This window comes from Cyprinodon tularosa, unplaced genomic scaffold (genome assembly GCF_016077235.1).
Source record: "Cyprinodon tularosa strain WSP-4 unplaced genomic scaffold, ASM1607723v1 ctg147, whole genome shotgun sequence".
Lineage (NCBI taxonomy): Eukaryota > Metazoa > Chordata > Actinopteri > Cyprinodontiformes > Cyprinodontidae > Cyprinodon > Cyprinodon tularosa.
This window is the reverse complement of record NW_024038298.1, coordinates 789,527-807,525: the sequence shown is the minus strand read 5'-3', so window position 1 is coordinate 807,525 and position 17,999 is coordinate 789,527. Positions and strand designations below refer to the sequence as shown.

The 17,999-nt window shown below is 38.6% G+C and overlaps 1 protein-coding gene across 2 annotated transcripts in view; it reads right to left on the bottom strand.

The window, feature by feature from the left end:
- The window catches only part of ssbp4 (single stranded DNA binding protein 4), a 134,012-nt gene that overhangs the window by 93,166 nt on the left and 22,847 nt on the right, over window positions 1-17,999 (bottom strand). For both annotated transcript variants that reach the window (XM_038279047.1, XM_038279046.1), the window contains exons 2-4: window positions 15,980-16,052; window positions 11,465-11,526; window positions 21-105 (exon numbers count right to left, since the gene is read on the bottom strand). In XM_038279047.1, coding sequence (XP_038134975.1) covers window positions 21-105; window positions 11,465-11,526; window positions 15,980-16,052 — 220 coding nt within the window. The remainder of the gene's footprint in view (window positions 1-20; window positions 106-11,464; window positions 11,527-15,979; window positions 16,053-17,999) is intronic.

The following is a 17,999-nucleotide window of genomic DNA, read 5'->3' as shown; positions in this document are numbered from 1 at the left end:
TATTATTTAAGTTCACTTACATAGTCATGGAAAGCCTTGGCCTCGCTGGAATGTTCGCATGTCTCCCTCCGGTCAGGGGCGGCGCAGTACAGATCCCAGAATACACTAGACACACGGGAGAAGACAGCGTCAACAGTCAGACTCTCATGCTCTGAGCATTTTGTGTCAATAATATAGAAAGGCAACACAAACCTGAGGTATGAGCTTTTGCAAAGATTAGGGAATTTACACATTTTTTTGTAAATTGACCTTTACCTAAATATTCTTAAATTTGTATAATTCACATGACAAAGCATTCCTAAATCAAACCAAGAAGCTATTACAACCTGATGTGTTCCTGAACTCAAATAACCAGCATGTTAAATGTGGAATAAACAAGAGGAGCAGAGAAGTAACAGTAAAGCTTTATTTATAATGATTTAGGATCAAAACATTGTCTGTTGATTCAGATCCCTGGAGGGAGGGATAATTTGCATTTGGCACAAGCCTCTTGTAAATAAAAAAAAAAAAACACCCAAAATAACTCAACTAATTTTTTTATTTTAAAAGAAGGCCCGCACTGAAGGTTGTGTGCAAAAGAGGTGCCAAACACTTATTGATATCAGGAAAAAAATGAGTGACAGCCATGTTTATTTAGTAGTCATACTTAACATAATTTCTTTAAACCTTCACTATAATTATCCTTTCAAACAGTCCTAATTGTTGGAGTCACGCTGGTTAAATTGTTTTCTACTTAACTGAAATCTGCATGAGCAAATATAATTAATTCACTGTTAAAAAGTATTGGATGGAAATTCCTGCTTCCAGTGTAACAAAGTGAATGTCACTATATATAACCAGCAGGATTATTGATAGTAGAGTTATTAAAATTGGTAACAGTAACATTATTACTGGTCATTATAATATGTGACAAAAATTGTAATTTAAGTACAATTATTTAGAGTAGAATCACCAGTAATTCTCACAATAATAGTTATATTAGTGGAAGAACTAGTGGGTTAATAAAAGTAACAGCTGCAGTAGAAATAGTAGCATTATTAATAAAAATTATATAGATATAGTAGTAGTGCTGTTAGTTGTTGTAATAATGGAAATACTTGTAGTAGTAATAGCATTTGTAATATAAGTACTATTTGGGGTGATTGTGGCTCTGTAGGAAGAGTCGTTTTGATATAGAAAGGTTTGGGGTTTCATTTTAGCTCTGCTCCCTGTGACACCAATGTGCTCCTGGGCAAGGCACAGCCTCTGGATACTTTCCTTATATTGATGTGTAAACATTTACAGTTATCAGTATAGGACTGGGTGAATGGGGATTTAGTGTGGAAGACTGAGTGGTGAGAAAAACCAGGAAAATGTGCGGTTAACCAATTTATAGAAGTAACAACTGCAATTAGTAGCGATAGTATTACAAAAATAAAGGTTCTGGTACTAGCAGCACTGATAGCAGTAACCGTAGTACATTAGTAATGGAATGAGTAGCAATAGTTGAAGAAATAACAGTAGTGATAAGAATGGCATCAATAAAGCTGTTATTAGTTATTTGTAGTAAATAAAGTAACACTGATAACAATAGTAGTACTAATAGCACTGTAATAGCAGTAATCTAATAGTGCAGAAATAGCCTTTCCTAAAATCAAAATGTTCATTTCTTGACAGTGTTTGAAACTTGAAGCTACAGGTACATGTCTGTCTATTTGAAAAATGTATCTAATTAAAACAGAAGTTTTTTATCTCAGAAAACTCATTAGGGTGTCACTTTTCTTCCGCTTCTAAATCTTAAAGTGAGCTCAAAAGAGCTGTTACCATGAAGGACCTCCAGATGCTCCTCTCAGCCTGCCCTGTAGACATGCAGGTTACTGACCAATCAGCTCTGATTATGTTACTTACTGCCCAATCAGCCGTCCTCATATAATTTAACTAGAACAGGTCCAGTCCTCCAGGGCAATGGGGGCCACAAGGTCCCACTCCAAATGGGCCCTTAATTACTGCACTGAAATTAAGTACTTGGTAAGGCAGTCCATATAAAGTAGATCTCCTTCCTTGCTGTATTGATTTTATGGACCATGTATTAGGAGAACTCAGGGGGGGAAATTCTTAGTCTTTTTCAGGTGAAAATAAGCTGTTAGTATCTTTTGATGATAGAAGGATAGCAGCATACCATTTGACAAAAGAGAAAATAGCAGCCAATCAGCCATAACTTAAGTTTAAGTAACACATTATGTTTCTTTTTTGACATACTTATAATAAAAAGAGAGACAACACTGATTTATTTCTTAATATTTGAGGGCAACGAGATAAAAAGGTGATCTAAAAATAACAAGATTGATACAAATCCCATTTCAACCCTGCCCAGCATCTCACTTTAAACAAAACAAAACAAAAATAGGAATCTGTCATTAAAGTATTTTAAAGATTTAAAAGAGAATCATTGCCCTTGGGTGCTTAGTGAGCACTGGAGTACTTTCTAGACAACGAGAGGCACTGAAGAACAGAGAGACAGCCTGCATTGTGTGCTGTGCCGCTCTCCTGTCACTCCACAATGAAGCCTGCGTACATTATCATATCTATCGGTCGGCGTTAAAGAGATTGCTGCTCCGGCGGAGACAAGCCACGGCAAGGAGGCGCAACCATCGCAAATCCAATCGTCTCTCTGGGAAATGAAAAGCGACTCGGGTTAGAGTTTGTTACGGAGAAGACACCCCCAGGTCGGTGGTGCAGAGGAGGGTAGGGTGATTTAACACCTCCTGGCCTGTGAAGTTGATAATATATTGCAATTTGAACAGCTGACCTGAGTGCCTCCGTGTCTCGCAGGGAAATCTCTTACACGCTGCTTCTCAGTGCATTATCTGCGGGAGAATCACTGTGAAAACGAGAGTAAACCTACAAACCCAAACTTTCATTATACTGATATTATTTTTACTGGGATTTACTTTATTTTATTATTATTTTTTACCGAGATTGAACGGTAGAGGGAAGAGTTAAGGAGACATTTTGGACATTAGGAGGAATTAAAGTGCATGACAAAAGTTTTACAATCTCCTAACTTCATGTATTTTAATGGGACTTTGTGTTAAGAGAGCAGAACAAAGTTACACATATTTGTAAAGTGGAAGGAAGATGGTAGATGCTTTTAACTGTTAAAATATGAAAATGTGCCACACCTGTTTCCAAGCCCCTTTACTTGGATACCATCCATCCATCCATCCATCCATCCATCCATCCATCCATCCATCCATCCATCCATCCTACTACCAGTATCAAATATAAATCCCTCTTACAAGCAACACAACCCAGCAAATTCTGGGGGATCCCAGGTCGTTCCCAACATCCAGTGAGTTCTGGGTCTTTATGAGGGGCTTCCTGTGAAATATGTGGTTAAACCTCCAAAAGGAAGCGCCTAGGATCCTGGTCAGAAGCCATACTGAGAATACTGATTTTAGCTGGTCCAGATCTATATCTAATGAGCTTGAGTGAGGACTGAATCTTTGCTGAAGCTGACCTAAGGAGCGCAATTACTACAGATCTCCTACATACAGTCCAGTGGGACTGAGCTAAAACATTTGTTGTCTAATTAGTAAATATCCAACTGCTCTATGAACCGTTTTTCAGAGGAAATTAGTAGTAAATCAACAAGATGATGTCCAGTAAAAAAAGGAGAATCAGGGATATGGTTGTGGAGAACTGTAAAGCAGCATTAGGATATAAAACAAGACTTGTGGCAACCTGTGGACCATTTTTGACCACCAGGCTCAACACAAACTCTACAAACATACTCTATAGGAGTTGCAAACATCCACAGTTCAGGTTGGATGTTCCTGATTGCAAGAACATGAATTTGCTTTAACGTTGATTAATTTTTATTTTTCATTGTATTTATTTTTAAGAAAGTGGTAAGAATTTTAAGTTAGGTGAGAAATTGAAAGGGACAAAGCCGACATATGAAAGATTGCTCCCTTGTTAGATAAGATAAAAATGGAATTTTCCTCTCAATTAACAAAATACTTTAAAATTATTACGTTTTTTTAAGATAGATGTTATTTTTAAAACTTTTAAACTGCGAACATATGCAACTGTTTTTGGTATTTACTTAATTATATGGACTTACTTTTAACATAATTGTTTCATGTTTGCAGAGTAGGGCATAAAAAATTGTGTTTAAGTAACTAAATGTGATTAAGTAAATGTCAAAAGCGGTTGCATTATTTTTTTCAACATAGTGGCCATTGTCGCTACAAGAAAAAAGATTATATTATTGTCAAAAATCTTGGCTGGCTACTCTAACACAACCCTGAACAAATTAACCTGATGGTGAAACATGGTTATGGCAGCATCATGCTGTGTGAATGCTTCCATTCAACCGAAGCCAATGGGAAAATTGAAGCAAACATGCAAGAGGCTCCACAAATTTAAGATGGATGCACAGATTCGAGTTTAAGCAGGACAGCAACACCAATCATATAGCCACAATTTGAGAGCATCTGGGTCAGAGTCAATATATCTACACAATGCAAAGAGATGCCAATCTTTTGCAATTTAATAACACGTTGAAAACCACAAATCCTTATCTTTCTGCACCATAAATATGCTACACTATTTGAAGTTCTATCACCTAAAATCCTATCAAAATACATAGTTTCTATTGATTTATAAAAGCAAAAAATCTGGCATGTCAGACTTTACAAAGATACTAAATCCTTTCACCACAAACCTGTCAATGGCGGCATCATTTAGAGCAAAAACCTGTGTCAAAGTTGTTGTCACATCCTTTTAAAGAGACGCTAATCTGTAGAAATTATCAGGGAAGTCAACATTCACAGTTAATTAGCACCAGCAATCAACAAGAAATCTGGTACTCCTGCACACCCTTATAACAGCAACATTTCTATCCAATTATCTAATCATCTCAATCTAATCGTCTCATCATAGGAATCTCTTTATGGTCTTACGGGAAGTAAATCATGTTTGAGCCACACAAGTCTGCTTTGAGGGCGGAAGTTTAACTGCTCTTTACTTTGAAGTGCTACAGGAGAGGTTTAATCCAGCTCCTTTATTTAGATGAGAACTGAGTATAAGATAGATATGTCAGTACGAGAAACACACGCATGCACTTTGCTTCAAGAACAGAGGGGATTAGCGATCATGCATCCCGGAGAAGACAATTATTAAAATGAAATGCCTTCATGATAATTATTTGTAATTAACCGCGTCCTGTCAAAGCCAGCGGTTACAGTGCGCTTTTTTATTGTAATAAGGAGAATAAACAAAGATGGAGAGGGATAGCTGAGCAGACGAGTCCATATGATAATCCTGAGTGTGTCAGCTGGTCAGTCGGCGGAAAGAGAGACAGACATTAAGAGGAAGGTGGAGACAGATGGAGATAAGGAGGGAGGCAGAGCATGAATCGAAGAAACGGTGAAATAAAATTACACAGAGCCAATGGAGCTCATCTTATCAGAACAGACTCCTCTTAATGGGACAAAATGTTAGAATCAAAGAGAGGAGGTGGAGAAACACAAACCCTCCAATTCTTCTTATAGCTCTGAAAAGCAGATACTCTCCTGCTGGTTCATAATAAGCATTCAACAAGCAGGTGGAAGCAATAACCACACTGTAAGATCAAAATGTGGCAAACTACCATTACATTGTGGGTAATAAATTCAGTAAATTGCACATCAGGAGAACTGCAGGTTTAAAATGAACTAACAAACAGTGGTGAATTAGTGATTTGTGCAGCTCTTAGACAAATCTTAAAAAAGCTTTTAAATGAAGAGACAAAGGTTATTATGTAAAGTTTTAGTATATATATTATTATTAGAATTAGCAATGATTTAACTTAATTTGAAACATAGCATCTTTATGAATTAGATGAGGGTATAAATAAATCATTCACATGATTTCAGTAAAACATATTGACCAACTGGTGCAAAAATCTTTTTTTTTATTTTTTATCCAAACCTTTATTATGATTTATATTTTTTGCAGGGATAAAAGCTTTATGCCCATTAACTTTAGCGTTCAAAATCAGACATAGTAGAGCATCATTTCAAAGGCGAGACGGACAGGATCAGTGGAAACAAGTCAGAATTCCTCAGATGACTATGGCTGGGATGAAACAAACCCAATCTTTTTTAAAAAGAAAAGCCCTACGAGCTGTTTGTTGTTGAGGCTTTTAGGATATATCCCATTGATTGACAAGAGCATTATTTTAACAGTTGCAGCTGCCATCTTGACCTTTATGATAACATAAATCGCTCCTACATTATAGGTAATTCTGACGCAAAGAGTGAAGTATCGTAAAAACTCCCGCTTCCCGTGCAACAGAATCTCACTTGCCAGGCTACACGAACAAATAGATGCAAAATTTCATAGAGAAATTTAAGCTAAAAAGTAAAATTCCTTAACCTGAACTCTACATTCATACTATAATACACGTATGCAGCATCCACGGTCAACTTTGCTGCTCAGCTATGGATAGTTGATGTGTTTTTGGATCCGTTTTTGTGTGCGATAACAGAGGCAACAGCTGAATGAGTGCCTTACTTTGAAATGTTCAGGAAAGCCTCACTTTTCCTGTGTCTGAATTCCTGTCTCACTGGATCTGGTCTTTGGAAATAAAACGTTTTATTCAATCGTCTGAAGAAAACGCACTGAACCCTATGTCTGACGCTCGACAGGGGATAGGCTTCCACCATGCCATAGCGCCTTGAATTATCGCTTCGACTAGAACGTCATCTATTTATAATAAAGAGCAAAACACATGCATCCAGTGAGTTATGGGGGTAAGACACAAAGCAGTTCCAGAACATCAATCTAACACCATGTTTGACTGAATGTCCCTAAGATAATCTAGTGAATTACATTACATTTCTAATATTTCACTAGTTTTGTCCTTAAATAATCAAATAAGTTAAAAAAAAAAGACCTTCTTTCTGTCTGATATGGAATTGTTGTCTAGCATATTCACCAACAAAAATCTAGAAAGAAGCAAAGATTCTAAAAATAGAATGACAATACAGTCCCAAAAGACCTGAATATTTCTCTGATGATTGAACTTAACAGGGGAAAAAAACACTCAACACTGCTGATTGACCTCTAAGGTGGAACACATCTAAACATCCAAATATGCTCATTTCAGTTTGTACAACAAAAGCACATGAAAATAATCTAATGGGATATTAAAATGTGGCAGAGAAAAGGGGTGGAGTCTAATTCTTCTAGTATTCTGGAAGCAAAGATTGTCTAATGTTGTCTCTCCTCCTCAGATATAAGAATCAAAAAGAGCCATCTACATACTGATGTTGTCCTGTGCTTTATAGTGGAGGGTGGTGTGAGTGGTTAAAAGGGAGGGGGGTCGGGGGAAGGTGTTAAAGATTCACAGGCCATCCAGTGAAAACTGGTTAAAACGATCGATTCTGAGATAAAAAAGGAGACAACTAGCACCGGCCAATAGAGAGGGAGCTAATGACACAATCCACACCTGCAGCCCTCACCGAGCCCTTTCTTTATCCCTCCACCAATAACAACAGATGTGGACGAGTGACCCCCACCAGCACCCCCAAGGTCTCTCTACTTTTTCTCTCTTGTGGGACCCTCCCACCCACCTTTACAGTCCAGGAGGAAACAGTGATTGAGAAAAAGACTCCAAAAACACAAGGATCTAAGGAGGAGACTTTGGGGGTGGGGCCGGGGTGATGGTGGGGTTGGGGTCTTAGATTTGACTGTTTAACACAAAAGAGGCTGGAATGCAAAGAGTTAATCCGTTTGGGGGTCTCTCTTCCGCAAACAAAGGGACGGGCCTTCAGACAAAGGTTGAGGGAGGAGAAGCGGTGGGTGAGGGATGTGGGAGGTTGGTGGCTTTTCTGCCATCTGGAGCTTTTGTTTTGAGGGATGCTGAAGGTTGGAGGGGGGGTGAGCGGGTGGCACAGGGGCGGAGAGAGGGCTCCGCCTCCTTTCCCCCTCAAGCAGCCGGCCCTCCACCACCCCAGACTCCACGCACACCCAGGACAGAGTCTGGTCCACGTGCTCTGTGGCCCAGACAGACGCCCCTCAGCTAGGTCGTCCTCCACCAGAGTCTGCCCTCTGTAGCTGAGATAACCATCAGCCTATTCTCCCTCCACTCCCACGCCAATGTCATCTCCCACACCATGAAACATATCAGTACAGTCAGAACACACACTCAGAGAACTTGGCTTCCTCTTCTCGTTTTATACACACACAAAAATGCCTTTACACTGGTTGGGGCAGACTCCAGAGCAAACTAATGTTGCACTGTGTGTTTGCGAATGTCATTCTGTCAGTATAACTGGTAGCTGTCAGATTGAGAGAAGCCAGGCTCTTTAAGGGCCATTATGAGCCGTGTCAACAGGCTGCACAATCACAACACACACGGGGGCCGGAGAGGATGAATGAATGAAGCCGCATGTCCGGGTTTATTACACAGGGTTGGCCGGGGGGCTTGGGGATGAGCGGGATAGCATGAATGCCAAACAAAGAGGACGCTGTCAAAGCTCTTATCCCCTCTCCTCGGCCCTCGTGCTGCCTGGCTGAGGATTCAACCTCCTTGCCTTGCTGCAAGCCTGATTATTTGTCTGCACCAGTTCCTGATCCCTTTTTCTGTCCGGCCGGTTTTCTTATGTTTTAGCCAAAAAGTTGTGTCTCAAACTGTTACAGGCATTGTCTACGTTCTATTTTGTGCTGAGAAATAGTTTGTTGACTGGAAATGGACAATTATCAGCTTGATCACCAGGGACTTATCAGAAGTTTTTTCCGCACCCTCCTTAGAGCTGGCAGGCGTCCCCAAAAACAAAAGAAAAAAATGAAAGAAAAAAACATTCCAATGTACATCAGGTTACTGAGTAGAGATCCAAGGAATATATTTTTCATATTAAAGAAGTGATGCTGCCATGATCAAATCTAGTGATGCTTATGAAAGAGAAAAAATAAGCTTAAGTGTTACAGCCAGCTTGAAAGTGCAGATTTAAAGCTATCTTTAAGTCTTATATTTGATTTTGATAGAATTACAAAACCAGAAAAATAACACCACTAATCTAATATGATCAAACATTTATTAAAGTGTATAGGCAGATGCTGCCCTTTTTTCATATACCCATCATCTGTAAGCTGTAAGTCAAACAAAGGTCAACTGCAGGGCATAATTCATATAGAGATGGATTACCCCCCACCAAATAGTGATTTTTTTTTCAATCCATCTTCTACAGCCTCCTATCCTTGCAGGGTACCACAGTGGTTGAATCCTATCGACAGCTGTGATTGGATGAGAGGTTGGACAGGTACAGATGTGCTCTGGACAGGTACAGTAACCAGTCCATCACAGGGCAGTGCAGAAAACAGTAACCATGCACACTTTTACATCTAAGGGCAAATAGAGAGTGATGCTTTTGCACCCAAGTAAAGCCCAAGCAGAAAGAGCCTGGGCATCTTTGGGTCAAATGTGTAAATAAACTTAACAAAGTAAACTGTTCAAATCATACAGGTGAGACACATATGGCAAACATTTCTCTTTCATTTGAGTTATAATATTTTTTGGCTGATTGCTTTGTCACTGTTTGGAGATTACCACCACTCATGGAACAAAGTAGATTTGAAAATGTTGGCAGCATTTTGGAAATATGGATTCTCTTTGTCATCCACAAAAAACAAAAGTGTTTGTAATACTCGGTTATGCTCTGAAAAGAATAAAAATATAAAAACCATAAGATTTCCTAAATAAATATATGATGCTAATACGTGTTTAAAACATAAAAGCTGCCATTGGTTTTTGTTTTGTTTTAAAATTGTTAAGCCATTCCCTAAAGAATCATTGAAATTAAATAAATAATATATTTTTGTAAAAAAAAAAGGATTAAAACTAGAATTTCAGATCAGCGTTGAGTATTTTAAAAGATTTATTTGAGGAGTCCATAAAAAGACAGTAACCCACATCAGAGGCTTTGTTTTATGACAAAGAGCTTGGGGTTAGAGCTCTGATGATGGAGCAGAAGGTTTCCAGTCATGAAGGGAACACACACCGACAGGGACAGGTGCATGTAAAGCTTCTGTAAACAACAGCAGGCTTTGGTTGACTAACTTGCTCATTCACTCTCTGATGTGATCAGCAGTTACAGCAATCACAGAGCATTGGACACACAAGTCTCTGGAGCCAAAAAAAAAAAAATGTAACTAACAGTCAACCAGATAAACATGCAGTTGTTTTAGGTTTTGTGACAACCGTATGAGTGTAGTCTTACTTTTAGTGCCAATTAATAATAATAAAGCCATTTATTTACCCATAATAAATCCATTAAGGGATCATAAAAGGGTTAGTGCACTGAGAGTTTTAAGAAACAAACTCTTTCTTATTTTATCAGATGATGGGCAGCAGTGACAGAGGAGCAGAGAACTTCTGATTTCCAGATATTTCTAGCATTGCTACCCTGTTTGGGACTGTTTTTAAGTTTGATCCCAGTTTTCCTCCTGATTCCTCAACATTTCTGCTCTCTTGTATCCATTCACTATACTCACTATACTATATTTGTTTTTGTTGTTGTATTGTATGTTATAAGTCATAAAAGCTGTACCTTAGAAATGCAGTGGAATCACAACCCTTAGAAGTCTTTAAAAATGATGGGTGGTAATTGTTATTATTTAGCGTGCAGTTTATATAAAATAAAAGAAACAGTATAAGACATGAGTTGCTTCAAAAAGTCTAGAGACTGCATGTGGATGATAGCGGAAGGGGCAGACGTAAAAAAATATACTAATATTGGTTTCTGGAATATTTACAGGTGGAATATGAGGTTGATGTTTCAGGTGGCTCTTCTTGTGGAATCGGTTTCTAGTTTTTGTCCACCATGCAGATGCCCTTTAAAGATGAGGTTAAGGCTTTCCATATTGATAAAGCATTTTATTGCTATCACTGTTGTTATAGGTTATAAATGTGATACAAGCTTAGGATGCTGAAGGATATAATGATTACCTTAAATATAATTTCTTTTTGCTTCACTTTACCTATACATTGGTCCTAAATATAAGTATTTTTTTTCATTCCATAGAAGAGATGTCAAGCGTGCCTTGTGTTTAGTGTTTCTTTTTGTCTTATAAGGGACAGTTAAAAGGGAGTGGTTCCTCTCCACTGTCATCAAATGCTTGCTTAGGATAAGGGGTTGCCACAGAGCCTGCATTTTAATAATAATTTTGATTGAGGTAAACTGAATCGATTTTATTGAAGTTTGTACAGAAAACAATTCTGCATGACTGTGTCTTATCTAATTTACCTTGATAAATCATTAGTTGTTAACTTATGCTGCACAAATTGAATTGCATTGAAACATAGCCTATATATTTTACATATGCCAGGTACTTTACATATGCGAGGCTACCTCTTGGTATAAACATGAGTTATTTAAAAACAATCATGTGTGTGTCCAAGTAAAAGAACGGAGAGAACGGATGAATGAACACGTACCACCACCATGAGTGTAAAAATCCTGGCGGTTCCCCCAGTGTGATATTCTTCTCCCATCGGATCTGCAAGAAATAGAAAAAGAAAAAGAACATTCAGGGGAAGAGAAAAAGGAGATGAATGAAAAATTAGATACTGCAGCATGTTTTATTCATAATGTAACCATTTTGCTTAACGTTCCTCCCAATTTTAGGCTGACAGAGCGACTCTCTGGGAGAGGAATAATCGGCCAGGGAGTGATCTATAGCGTAGAGCAGAGGAGTTCGTGGCTAAGAAAGTGTGACTGTCTTGAAGCAGCAGTCCTCTCAGCTGCCCCCTGAAAACCAGCCAAGCTCCTGCCTGTATCTGGACTCTGAGATAAGATCCAACCAGAGATAGCCGACCAACTGTCTGCCATGTACACTACCACTAAACATGACTCTACACACGAACAGCACAGATCCTGAGCTTCTATAAATACAGTCTTGAAATGTGTGAAGACACCATGACAGGGCTGGGATTTCTCTATTTTTCTATATGTGCTCTGTAAAAAAAAACAAGAAGAAAAAAAAACAAAAAAACCGACAGAACCCCCAGGTTTCCATTAAAGTGTCTATCCTACAGATTTCCCCAGTGCCACTTATAATGATGTGATGTGCGGCGCGTTGTTGTGGGCCTGTTGATTTAATGCTGCTAAAGAGCTGAGCGCTGCACTGTGCAGAAGAGCAGAGTGCGGTGAAGTCCTCCCGGGGACCGGGAGCGCATTGTGTGGATACTATAAACGTGAGTGAGTGCGTGCTGCTCCCGCTAGAGGAGGAGCAGAGGCTAATTAAGGCCAGAGAGGACTGGTGATAGCGCTCTCATTAGATGAGCAGGTGTATCTGTGTGGGACCTGAAGTTTATCTGCAACTATAAAAGTCCCTAATCTATTAAAAAGACATTTGTGTTCGTTCATGTGGGCATTAAACCATATAATTTCTCTTGAAAGACGATGAAAAAAAAGGCTATAGGCTGGTTCTTAGTTTCTTGGAAAGCAGTTACATCCTCACATCCTCATTTCACAAAAAAGGGAGTTTATGAAAAGAAAAAATATATTTATCTTGCCTTGATCAATCTGGATCTTTTATTTTGGGGCAGTCAAGAGGTTAAACTGCTATCGAGAGGCTAGGAATATATAATACATGTCTTGATGCACAAGCAGCAGATTCATTTTGTCAGCATGTCTGCCCCCTAGTCTTGTATCCACAGTCTCCCTGGCAGCCAACTGCTGTCCTGGCTGATGGGTGGCTATCTCTAGTAAATATGTCTGTACATAAGAATACAACTTTGTATCACATGCCAGCAGATCTAGGTTTAAAAAAAGAACCTATACTAACATATCCAGCTGAATTTAGAGTGACTACTGTGGAGATCCAGCACTAACCGAGGTACCTTATCAAAGGATAAACAGCAGCAGGAAAATAATTGCTGCAGTTGTTTCTAAGGTGTGCACACAGCTAATGACCCTGCCACCTGTGGGTCCTTACTCAATTGGCTTTATGTGCAGGCTGTTTCCTTAGTTGTTGCCCATGCAACTGTTCATTACGAATCTTGGTAAATAAAATTAAAAAATCCTTAAAAATCATTTTAATTAGTGGCTTCTTTTGATGCAAACTGAGTAGTGTATTGGGGATCAAGGCTTACTTGTGCAGTCTGGTCACTGTTTCTGAGATTTTTTTCAGTTTAGAGCAGCAACTGACCGACTGAGACAAAAAGTTTAGTGTACTATGAGGTCCCTAGAGTAGTCAGTTAAACATTTCCCAAATTTATCAGAAAGGAGGCCATGCTTCAGTTTTCAGCCTCCCTCCTCTTGAGATGAGTTAACTATCTGGAACATGTAGCATGAATGAAGTCATGTTATTATTAAGTTATTACTCAGATATCTGATTTATTTCCATAGCTGCACTGGTCCTGATTTTTTAGAAAATTGTACATTGTGAAAATGGGCTTGATACATAAAGGCAGATATATTCTGTCTATTTCTGTAATAAATTCAGGTTAGGCAAAAATCTACTGAACAGCAGAAAAGTTTATCCATTTATGGACACCGGTCTTTGATTAAATAAAAACAGTCAATTTCAACCCATTGCTTTACAGGATGCGAATTGTCCCGCTAACAAAATTGACTGATCATGACTTGTCTTTTCTCACCTTACATCAATCTTAACTTGCCTTTTTTGGTATGCGTGCTATTTATACATAGTATATTTGGTTGGAGAAAGGAGTTCATGACAGTCTGTTAAAAAACAAATAAACAGCAGTAATGATATCATTAAAGCAAAAAGATCCTTAGTATCAGAATAGTATCAGGATCTGTAGATATCCAAACTGAATTATCAGAATTGGAAGTGGAAAAAAAAAAGTGGATTGGAAGAGATCCCTAATATTCTCATGGCCTAATGCCTTCCACTCTATAGAATCAAAATGGATATGAGGTTCAAAACTTATTCATTTAAGAAGGGTAGAGAGTATCAACAAATAGAGAAGCACAGTTACTGTGTTTTAAATAAATAAATATAAAGATGTAGTTTTAATAACAATGTCATTTAGGAGCTTACTGTAGTGTTGCAATCATTTAAGGTGGCTTTATTAAAGGGAAAGTAATTTATGCATAATGACACCATTTATGCATGTGAGTTTATTTCTTTAAATTCTGATCTTAATTTGTGTGCCTCTGGTTGCACACAAACCCTAAATTTCACACCTTTCCAACAATAAAATTGAAATCCCTGGCAGAAGATTCGCCTAAGAGCCTTCTGAAATTCTCAAGGCTTTCTGCAGGCCAGCTTTATCTGAAAGCCCTGCTCTACCTATCACAACCTCTAATTTTTAAAATATTTGTAGGAAAAATATTAAAATCAGAGGTCATAAAAAATGTCATGAAATAACATCTGGCTGGTTTGTTAAACCAATATTTTCTATCATGTAAATCAAAAAGCATTTTATTCCCACAATTTTAACAGATCTTAATGTATCCTGTCTTGTTTGAATTTTATAATAATAACAATAATAATAATAAATAATTGAACTTTATTGATCTCACATTGGAGAACTTAACTTCTGCATTTAACCCATCCCCTTGGGGAACAGTGGGCTGCCACTGTGTGGCCCCCGGGGAGTGGGGTTAAGGGTCTGGCTCAGGAACCCAGAGTGCAGGCTGTGGGGATTGAACCGGGTACTTGCAACCTTCTCAGAGCCCAACCACACTGCTCTAACCACTAGGCCATCACTCCCGAGAATACGATATAATTTCAAAATAAAAGATATGGCACATTATCTAACATTCATGTCTGTCTGATGACATTAGACCAACTACTAGAAGTCTTTTCACAGAAAACTTGTTCTGTATTACTTGCTGTTCTTTACTATATCTACTATTACTTAAGTAATAAGAGTTTGAAGCTGATAATCTATTTTGAGTGTAATGTGGGTCTAGAACACCTAGCAATGATCAGTGTATAAGTGTGTTTTAGTTGTATATAAATAGTTTAAACTGTTTTAAACAGTTTTGCAGTACAGACTTATTAATTCCATACTCATTGTTTTTTAGATTCTTCATATTGGAATAATTTAATTGTTTGCATAGGAGCTAACTGAGCCAGATAAAGTATGTTGAGACAAAGAGCTTAATCTTAATCTAGTGTGATTTCAATCAAAAGTTTTGAAAACTTTAATATGTAAAGACATCAGCAGTGTTGGTTTTCAACATATTTAGTTTTATGCTTAATCTAAAAATTACTTCTGGCTTAAACGGTCTAAAATATAGTTTTTTTTAATCCATTTTGAGTATTTGGAGCCAACATTTCTGTGTTCAAAGAGTTGCGACATCGTTGGTGTCACTCTGACCTGAACTAACAATGATGTGACAGATAAATATGTCCTGGATTAAGGTGGTCAGAGGTTGAATTGCCTTTGCTTTTGCTGTGAATGATTGCCTTTTTATAAAACTGAATGCAACCAGTGTGCAGGAGACGTTTTCAGCTGCAGAAAGTCTGAACACCAAACCATTAGCAGGAAGGATGTCCATTAGGAAAAGGATGCAACACATTAGAGCCCTTACCACTTCTGCAGAGCACAGGCATAATAAGAGGCTAATATGTCCAGTAGACCTTGGGCAAACTGTTAAGATTGCACTAGCCTCAAACAATCATGACTTAACTTGGCCTGCATGGGCTTCCCTTATCAAAAATCCAAACAGAACACAAACAACCTGTTCTAACAGAGTATCAGAGTGCTCTAATTACACAGTTTATGATCGCAAATTAAACCTAATGTAGAGGGGTAGTTAATCACTTAAGTAGGCAAACCAATGTTTGCACTGATCTAAACATAGAAACAGGATAAAGTTTACTGTTTACTGTAGGAAAGGTGAACTGTAGGTTATAGAATAATTACTGAACCTGGAAAAACCTACAATGTAAATTCCTCTGACGGTCAGTACAATAGCAGGGGAATCACACTCATCCTTTTTAAACAGGAAGCTTCATTAGGATATCTTACCTCTGACAGGAAGGTCTGTGCGGATTTCTGTGCGCCAACATGCAGTAAATACTCATAGACGTATAAAGCTAACCTGGAAAACAAAGCAGAGGGAAACACTTCTCAGATTCATTCACAATCTTATCTTTCATGTCATCTTAAAACTTCAAGCTCATTCTTGGATTCACATTTATTTCAATTTAAGATAATGGTTAAACTTTTCAACAAAAGCAGTATAAAAAGCTGAACGTTCATGTGAGAAAGGAGCTTAGATAAGCGAGACTTTTACCGTTTGAAGACTGTGTACACTGTTTGGAGGTTTGTGAATGTGTAATATAAGGCTCTACGGCGGAAAGCTGAAGAGCTTTGGTGGCACTGAGCCATATCACTGTGGTTTGAGGGTGTCTGCTGTTGAGGCTGAGACACTGAAAACAAAACGGTGTAGAAGCTAAGAAACACGGGACAGGGTGAGGAGGAGTGAGCTCGTACATGATACTCTCACACATTGCTGCATCACTTGTAAAGACGGTTCCGTCACAACAAATCTACATCACAACAGAATATAACAGCCTACGTCTCTCAACATCTCAAATTATACAGTAGCCTGGTTCATTTTACTGGTTTGTTTAAATGCTGCTTATTTTGTTGACATGTATGTAACACTATGATCTAAATAAAACACTACGTTCCTGTAGTGTTTTATTTAGCATTTTGTAAATCCCATTGAGTTCTGTTGGAATAGTCAATATTCCCCTGCCACCGGAAACGGAAATGGGGCCTGTTTACACAGTTGTAGTCTTCTCGCTTCACTCTGTGTACTCCGACGTCGAGGTGTTAACGTCTCTGTTAAACACTTTTAAAAAACTCTGAAAATGGAATACGAAAGGGGGATTCTTCATTCTCGACGTCGGAGTACACAGAGTGAAGCGAAAAGACTACAACTGTGTAAACAGGCCCCATTTCCGTTTTCCGTGGCAGGGGAATATTGACTATTCTAACAGAACTCAATGGGATTTACAAAATGCTAAATAAAACACTACAGGAACGTTTTTTCTTTACGAAACTTTTTTTGGAACGTCATTGAACAGCGCTGATGACCCGGTGAGTAGCATATTTTAAAAAAAGAACGTTTAAGGTTGTTTTAAGGACATTATCGGACATGCACTATGGAAGCCATTCTGAAGCAGCCAGGGGTGGATTCTAAATGAGCCAAAAAGCAGAGACAAGACCAATTGTCAAAATTTTGGTGTCGATCATTCGATTTCATCCTGGACACTACAGAAAATGGGCTAAAAGTGTTAAAAACTGGAATTCTCCTTTAATAACATAACTCAGGTCTCTTAAGTTATTTTTCTTTAAAACAATTCTGTTATGGTTAAAAAAGTTGGTTAAATAAAGATTTAATTGGAAGTCTGTGTTTGTGTTCTTTATTAAAATTAAATCATTTTGTTGGGAGCTGGAGAAATCCCATCTTTCTCCAGCAGAGTCCGCCGTGGATCCTCTGAGGGAGCTCCCTGCACAGCTGCAGCTCGTCAAGATCATCAGAGGATCCACTACTTAAGCTGTCTTCAGACCTTGCCTCAACGCCGCAGTGTTGTTCCAGTTGGTCAGCGCTAAAGCCTAGATCCTCTGAGTATCTCCATGACTTTGAATCCAGTCTGGATTCTAACTATTATCTCTGTCTTCCAGGAAAAACCTGTGCCTCCTCTGAGAAAGCTCTGGAAGAGCTAACCTGCCGAGCCGACCCTCTGAGCCAAACCCTGAAGATCCCTCTGAGAAACCTCAAGCAGCTCAGGACTGAGCTGGGACTTCCAAGCCAAGGTCTGTTCTAATAAGACGTGAGACGCTGAAGCAGCTAACGGACTCTGCTGATGAACCCTTCTCCAGAACCAACAGTGACTCTCCCAAAGTTAACCTCAAGAACCCTCAAGGTACAATCAGTGAACTTCTGGAAGTAAAACCCTGCCAACAAACCCCTAACTGTGCTGTCTCTCACGCAGACTCCGGTGAACCAGTATCCAGGCCCCGAACCAGAATCAGT